We start from the raw sequence: 8,648 nt of genomic DNA, 5'->3' as shown, positions 1-8,648 counted from the left end.
CACATATAAACTAGATCAAACTACATCCCTTCTTCCGAAGAGGGGAGAGGAAGGAAGGAGGGAAAAACTTGGGAATCCAAAATCTTGTAAAATGGATGCTAAAAAGGAAGGTGGACTAGCCATCCCACACCTAATCCCATCTTTATTAAGAGGCAGTCTTCAGAATTATTTGGTGTACTAAGAGTAGAGAATAATTGGAATAGATTAAGTATATAAGACACAATGGTCAATGACTGATTAAGTGATCAAGTATTTGATTAAACCCAAAGATGCCCATTTCTGGGATAAGCTCGTTATCTGACGAAAAATTGCTAGGAGAATTGGAAAATACTAAGGCAGAACTTAGGCTTTGACCAACTTCAAACACCCTACACCAACATAAGGTCAAAATGGGTTCGTTATTTAGACATAAAGGATGGTATTATGGGCAAATTAAAAGAGCAAAGCATAGTCTACATTGTTAGATATTTGGAGAAGGGAGGAAATTTTGGACAAATAAGAATTAGAGAACATTATGAAATGCAATTTGAGTATTTTTGATTATGTTAAATTAAAAATGAGGTGGGGGAAGAGTGTGGAGAGACAGAAATGAAAATTATATAAAAAGATGAGAGCTAATAGATAGTATAGAACTGATCTCCAATAAATGATAGATGACAATAAGAGATATGATTAGTTACTATAGAGATGAGAGATTCAGAGATAAATATTATGATACATGATGGCCAGATGATACATAAGACTATTTCTAGGGATCACTGTCATCTCATTAACCTGAGCTTCATAGACTTAGACCTATCCCAGTGGTAAAGTTAAAAGGGACCTGAGAGTCTAGAATAACTCTCCCCTTCTCCCCCATTTCTTACTGGTGAGAAAACAGAAGCCCAAGGTCTCACAACTAAAACACCCATGCCTTCCTCACTCCCAAACCCAGCTTTCTCTCCACTAGGCTATAATGCCCTCATGTGATTTCTACCCCAAGCATACAACCCAGGAGAAACTACCAGAAACACACTTACAAACCAACAACTTTATTTATAAGAGATCCTAGAAAAATAAAAATAATCAACTTTGAATCCAGGTGTGAATGAAGTCCCTTTAAAATGAATTGTTCTTCCTATTCAAGGTTCCCCCCTGCCCAAAGCCACACAGGTAGCTTTAGAATTCTTGATACTTTTAACTGGGTATCCTAACCCTCCAAGAGGGTCCTGGAGAAATCCCAATAAGATCCCCAAGGACTTGGCAGTGAAGAACAGGCAAAAGGCAGATGAAGATCTTGAAGGCTGGGGAGTGGCTAAGGAATTTGGAGGTTTTCGTGGTCAGGTGAGAGGGGAATTGGGGGCAGGATCAGGGTAAGGGTGTACCTGCTCACTGGATTGTGCAATATTTGCACCCACAGGCCTCCTTCTCCTCAGTATTAGAGAGTCTCTTGAGCTCCTCCTCAGCTCGGATCCTACGAATTTCACCCACTAGCTCATGGAAGGCTTGCTCCACACCTTGTCCAGTCTTGGCTGATGTCTCCACATAAGGGACCCCTAAGCTCCTGGCCACCTCCTGGCCCTGTGTGGGGTCCACCAGCCTGTCGGTCACATCAACTTTGTTGGCCACCAACACCATGGGTATAGGGTTGGTGCCCTTGAGCCTCTGCAGAATGTCCCAGAAAACATTCACATTCTCAAAAGAGTGGAGGTCATTCACTGCATAGACCAAGAGGAAGCCCCCTCCCCAGAGCATGGAATGATTCCTCAGAGGGTAATACTCTTCAGTGCCTGCAGTATCCACTATGCGCAACTGGCACGGCTTTTCATCCACTACTGTTTGCTTACAGTAGGTATCTTGCATTGTAGGGTCATACTCGGTCACAAAATGATTCTTAATAAACTGCATGGTCAGTGCACTCTTGCCCACATAACAGGTGCCCATCACCACCAACTTATACATCTTGGTTCTGTGTCTCTCAGGATCACCTATGGAGGTATGGACACAAGAAGCCATGAGAACTGGGAAGGGCTCAAGTGGTCTCTGGTCTCTAGTCTACTTTCCAGGCTGCAAGGAAGGGCTGCAAGAAGTCAGCCCATTACACAGGAGGTCATCTCTTGGGAGGAAGACTTTCCTTTATCCTCCAGCCTCAGTGGGCTTCTTTGCCAATCCTTTTCCCCATCCCCTTTCAGCACTCTGGGGCCCACCTGAACAAGGTTCAATCCTCCTCCCAGTAACAGAAGTTCAGATACTTGGAATCTCAATCTCCTGGTTCTTCTGACCAATTCCAAACTCATTAGAGCACGTGGGCTCCAGGCCCTCCCATTCTGTCCAGCTTCTCCAAGACATTCTCTGATTCACTCCCGCCCTTCTCACACCCCGGGACCCAGAAGACCCCGGAGTCAATTTGGAAGGGTCTTAGGAGGCAAGAATAGTGCTATTTCTACAGGCCATGCGCCTCCATAGTAATGCAACCCAAAGGGTTCGGCTTGGGCGGCTGCCAGGTCTGCAGCTCCTGCATCAAACAGCCGAGAGTCTTTGGCCGGCTTGGCTGCAAACTGGGCTTCCCCATCTGAACCGCCAATGATACAACCCAAAGTGTAAGGGTTCGGGAAGCTCAAGTGGTGGGAGGGGAGGCGACCCAGCGGCACTGCCCGAACTAATCCGGCCCCACGAGGAGCCGAGCTGAACCAATATCTCCCGCATTGATGCAGTCCAAGATGGCACTAACTTAGGGTCTATTGCCACCCATCCCATTGCTGTTAACTGAGACAGCGCTAACATGAACTGATCAGCCGGTCTCTACATACCTTTTCAGAATTGTCAGGTCGCCTTCAGGTCTAGTTGGCAAGGATGGAACAAGTTAGAAGCACTGAGACGTAGAGGTCCTCCTCCTACGTACTGCAGGGACCACCGGGAACTCCAGGTCTTGAGGATGATTTGAGGAACTCCGCCCTTAGGCAACAAAGGCTCCTGGGAACCACGCCCTCACTCCTTTGGGATATGATGAACTTTCCTCATTTTGGAAGCTCCACCCCAAAGGAATTTGGGAAGCCCCACCCCTCACTACGAGAGCCTCCTGGGAACCTTAGTCTACCTTTGCTGGAGCTTTCAGGATCCCGTGTGGCAATGCTTTTGGAGCTCAGGAAACCCTACCCTTGGGAGTTTGGTGAAGCCCTATATATACAACAAGGGTTATTGGCTCCAGCCCCCCAATGTAGACTGGGCCAAGGTAATTTTCCCCCTAGGATTCCAACCTAAGGTTGATAGTCCGTCCAAGAGCCAGTGCTTCTGGATCAAAGATAGTGCGCACAAAAGTCTTCAGAACTCGAGGCCCACGGGAAAAAGCCAGGCTTTAACCCTTCAAATAACTTGCATTCTCTCCCTACTTCAAATCCCACTTGTATACCCTTAAATCCTCCTGCTCTCCCCTCCTTCTTTTTTCCACCTCCAAATTTCATTCCTCCCTCCATCCTTCCCCACAATGATGCTGGGCAACCTCGCCTTTTTTCTTGCTGCCATGGCTGCCTCTGAGTCCGCAGTCCCTCCCCACTTTAATCTTCTCTGTTTTCTGATCTCCTTAAACTTCAGGCAGACTTTTTTTCACGGTGTTTTCCTGCCTGTGCCGAGCCTCTTTGGGTGGTTTCTTTCCTGGAACTCCCGGACAAGATTTGTCCGGTCCTTCCTTTAGGGTACTAAGCACACCCCACCACTTTTTGGCCTTGAGCCCCATCAACCTAAATCAAGGACCAGGTGTTTTGATGATCCAGACCCAATTCCTGAGCAGAGAGCCCCAAATTCCAGTTGTCTTTGCTTAAATTTTTAAAAATATACATTTCTAATGTCTTTTGGCTTTCTATCTATCACATTTCTTTCACTACATCCCCCAATACAATAGGCACCCTTCTCCTCACAACCAAATGATCCAGCCATTTTTGACAGGACATTCACCTTCCTGTACCTGCCGTCCCCCAGACTGTGTCCAGAGGAAGGAGTTACAGGCTCCATTTCCCCAACCAAGAATCACAGTTCCAGTGAGAAAAAGTTTGGTCCAATGGCCTCTGCACTGGCATTATTGAAGTCAACATTCATTGACTTACTTCCCTGCTTCTGTTCCTCATTCTCTGGGTCAGTCTCTAGGGCTTCCTGCCTTTTTCAGAAGTCTTCAGAACCGCTCTTTTTGACAGTATAATCATATTCCATCCCATGCTTTGACCATCATTGGTTCTAACATTTCCCCCTTGATGGGCACCCACTTTGCTTTCACTTTTTAGCTACTATATACTGCTATGGTTCTCTCTCCTCTCCAGGTGTCCAAAAGAATCCCCTTCTCCCATCATCACAGGTGGAAACCTCAACTTTGTCCTGTGTCAAGAAACCTGAAAACACTTGCTATGAATTCCCTCTTCTCTCTTCCTTCCTCCTCATCTCACAACCTCTTGCCATGATCTGCTCCTTTCCCATCCTTGATTCCATTCTCAAATGCAGAGATGCCTCTCCTTGTCTAGACCAACCCTTCTCTATGCACCCTCCATGCCATCCCCTCCTGCCTTCTCCCCAGAAAGCTTGTCATCCCTGTTCTCTCTTCCTAATTACCGACGGCTTCCCTGCTGGCTACAAATATGCCCAGTTCTCCTTAACCCTTAACTAACTCTCATTATAAAAGAGAGAAAAAAAGAGATGAAAGTAAATATAGTAATTATAACTATAAATATTAAGGGGCTGAACTCATCCATAAAACAAGTCAGAAGTCTATGGAAGAACAGATTAGAAGCCACAATCCAGCGACATGTTTTGGGTAAGACATTCTTAAAACAGAAAGACACAGAGTTAAAATGAGGGGCTAGCTAGGTAAAATCTATTTGGCTGAAGCAAAAAAGACAAGCTTAACAATTATGAGCCAGACGAAAACAAAAATAGATCTCATTTAAAAAGAGAGGGAAATTACCTTTTGCTAAGAAGTACCATAGACAATAAAGTAATCTTAAAAACTTTTTATACCAAGTTTTTCAAATAAAGGCTTCACCTCATTTACAGAGAGAATATAGAACTGAATCAAATTTACAAAATTGCTGCTTATCTGCTCACCTACTTCAAAGACAATACAGTGGAATGAAAAGATCACTAGATTTGGAATCAGGACATGAGTTGAAATTCTGATTCTGCAGCTGTGTGGTCTTGATAAAGTAATTTAAACCAACTGGGTCTCAGTGCATTTAGGTTAGGCTTAGGGTCTCTGCCAATTCTCCGTCCTTTAAAGATCCTATGGATCTGAACAGCCAAGGAGGGACTTGAAGATGAACCCCACTCCTCAATGCCACTTCTTGCTGGGTCCTTAGTTTAAGAGTGGCACTGAAAAATGAGATGACTTCACTAAGCCTTCTGCTTGTGAGTGGTAGTTTGGAGAGGCAGCAAGACATGGAAAATTCTAAATCTAGATCTTTGCTGAGTTAGGAAACTTGCACATCATTCCTAAATGAATAGCTCTTTCATGCAACTGATGAAATAGGTTTTTTTTGCCATATTTGCTCAGGCAGAAAATGTTTTATTAAGATGCTTTTAGGAATGAAAAATCTCAACTCTGGGGTTACACTTTACATCCATTAATTTGGCTATGATGACCCCAGAAGTTGGAAATATTCTTTCGGGGTGCTATAGATTTAGAGACATAGTGATACAATATATGTAGGTTTGTATTGGTCCAACTGTTTGGAAAAGTCATTTGGTATTCTAATTTATGAAAAGGGCATCAAATGCCCATAGTCTGTGACACAGAGACCCCACCCCAACGCATGAAATTGAAAGAACTGAGGGAGGGAAAGGTAGATGCAAAAGAAATAAAACCAATGCTCTTCAGCTGGAAAATGTTTAAACAAATTGGGTACATGAACATACTGATGTACTTTTGTGTCATAAGAAGGTGTAAATATATAGAATTCAGAGAAGCATGAAGATGGGTAAACAGATGGATTGAAGTAAGGAAAACTTGAGAAATACAACATACACTGTGGCTTCCTCATCAGTGATCTCTTCTATTTGAAGTTCCTTCTAACAATAGTAAGTACATAACTGTCTATGCATCCTATATAAGCCTTGTCTATGTTCTACATAAGTTCTGATACATCATAAGTATCTGCTGGAATCTTTACAAACTGCTAACTCATTAGAGTTGATAGATTATTGATCTGATCTTACAAGAAGATGTTTTGGACCAGAACCTGAAACAAGGTACTAAGTAGAACTAATTGATACAATGCTTGTGTTCACACCTTTACTAATTGTTCCAATGAGATCATTGATCCAATCAGATCAATAATCTATCAACTCTAATGAGTTAGCAGTTTGTAAAGATTCCAACAAGTATCATAAGATTAAGAGGTGAGATTTTGTATCTCTAGATGCTTACTTGCATAAAATAAAGAGAAGATCAATGAATTGAGCTTCCAACTAAAAAAGAAGGAAAAGAAAACATTAATAATCTCCAGTTAAATACCAAATTTGAAATTCTGAAAATGAAAGGGAAGATTGATAAAACTGAAAATAAGAAAACTATTGAATTAATAAATAAAACTCAGAATTAGTTTCATGAATAAGCTAACAGAATAGAGAAACTTTATTGAATTTGATTAGAAAAAAGGAAAGAAGAAAATCAAATTGTTACTATCAAAAATGAAAAGGGAGAACTTCCCACCAATGAAGAGGAAATGAGAACAATAATTAGCAGATTTTTTATCCAACTGTATGTCACTAAATTTGATAATCTAAGTGAAATGGAGGAATATCTACAATAATAGAGATTGCCCAGATTGACAGAAGAGGAAATAAATTACTTAACCAGTCCCATTTTAGAAAAAGAAATAGAGCTAGCTATTAATCAACTCCCTAAGAAAAAATCTCCAGGGCCAGATGGATTTACACTGGAATTCATTTAAGGAACGATGAATTTCAATATTATGCAAATTATTTGGAAAAATAAGGAAAGAAGGAGTCCTACCAGATTCCTTTTATGACACATATATGGTGTTGTTACCTAAACCAGATAGGGTGAAAAAAGAGAAAGGACATTATAGACCAGTGAATTTCTCTAATGAATATCTATGCAAAAATCTCAAATAAAATGTTAGCAAAAAGATTACGGTAAGTCATTTCCAGGATAATACACCATGACCAAGTAGGATTTATACCAGGAATGCAGGGCTGGTTTAATATTAGGAAAACTGTTAGCATATAATTACCTCAATAGATGGAGAAAAAGCATTTGATAAAATCCAACACTCTTTCCTATTAAAAACAGTAGAGAGTATTGGAATAAATGACGTTTTCTTAAAATGATCAGTAGCATCTATTTTTTCATCTGAAAATACTGGCTACATTTTTAAAAGTCCAAATATCATCCTCCAGTCTGAGCCTTCTTTTCTCCAGAATAAATAGAATACAGAGCTAGAATAAAGTTGTCTCCTTTGCCCAGTATTATTTTGCATAATTCTAAGAGTTGCTGAGGATAGCATTTGTATTAAAAAAAAAGTCATAAAAATTAGACAAAAGGAAATCAATACTATTTCTATTTGCTATCGACATGATAATTTATTTAGAATGTCTCATGCAATCAACAAGTAAAATAATTGAGATAATACTTCTTCAAATGGAATAGGTTGCAAAATAAACACAAAAATCAATATCACTTCTATATAAAAATAACAAAAATTAATAGCAGACAATATACCAGTCAAAATAACTATGAAATGTATAAAATATTTAAAAGTCAATCTACTGTATAAATATTACTAAATGTTCTTTAAAGAAAATTTAAAAAATGTAAACGGCAGAAGTAAGGCTTGCTTTAGTGTTCATGGCTAGGCCAGACTATCAATATAAAAATAAAAATACCACCAGACATTATTTACAAATTTAGTACTATGGTAATCAAGCTATCAAAGAGATAGTCTACAAAATGAAACAAAATTATAACAAAGTTCAGCTGGAAAAATAAAAGATCTAAAATGTTAAGTGTAATGATGGGGGAGAGGTTAAAAATGAGGGAATGCTGGTACCTTCCAACCTTAAACTATATCAAAAAGCAGCTTTAGCACCAAAAAAATTAAGAAATCTAGGATAAGAAAGAAAGCAGTCAATTGGGATAAATCTTTTTATTCAATACCTGTGATAAGGTTTAATATCCAAGATATATAAAATTTAACTGAAATATATGAAAAAGCCTTTCTTCAATATTTATTTCTTTTTGTTGTTGTTTAATCATTTCCAGTTACATATAACTCTTTTCCTATTCTTTAGTCAAAGAATATGGGGGAGGGGGTTTCAGGGGCAGCTAGGTGGTGCAGTGGATAAAGCATCAACTCTGGAGTCGGGAGGATCGGAGTTCAAGTATGACACATACTTGTTAATTAGTATTACTCTGGACAAGTCAGTTAACCCTAAATACCTTGACCAAACACAAGATCAAAAGAAGAAATGCAAAGTATTAAGAAATGTTTGATGGTATTTTAAGTCTAATTAGAAGAGGTTTTTATTCACTCCTATGCTTTATCCACACCCTAAAAATGGTATCTCATTGCATTAATTACTAAGAGATAACATTTTGTAAATACACATGAAGAATCATAACATTTTAGAGATGAAGAGCTTTCAATTTTTGTATTTAATAGATAAGG

At 39.8% G+C, this 8,648-nt stretch overlaps 1 protein-coding gene across 1 annotated transcript; it reads right to left on the bottom strand.

Moving 5' to 3' along the window:
• Window positions 1-1,368: 1,368 nt before the first annotated feature.
• Window positions 1,369-1,995, bottom strand: LOC127539435 (ras-like protein). The gene has a single exon (XM_051963648.1). The coding sequence runs from the start codon at window positions 1,993-1,995 to the stop codon at window positions 1,369-1,371; it is 627 nt and encodes a 208-aa protein (XP_051819608.1).
• Between the last annotated feature and the right edge of the window lie 6,653 nt (window positions 1,996-8,648).

This window comes from Antechinus flavipes, chromosome 5 (genome assembly GCF_016432865.1).
Source record: "Antechinus flavipes isolate AdamAnt ecotype Samford, QLD, Australia chromosome 5, AdamAnt_v2, whole genome shotgun sequence".
In the NCBI taxonomy this organism is placed as follows: Eukaryota; Metazoa; Chordata; class Mammalia; order Dasyuromorphia; family Dasyuridae; genus Antechinus; species Antechinus flavipes.
Note: the sequence above shows the minus strand (reverse complement) of the source record. Positions and strands in the feature narration are given on the sequence as shown.

What these genes read in the sequence shown, in the direction of transcription:
- LOC127539435 (XM_051963648.1), bottom strand. Translation starts at nt 1,995, where the DNA reads ATGGCTTCTTGTGTCCATACCTCCATAGGTGATCCTGAGAGACACAGA.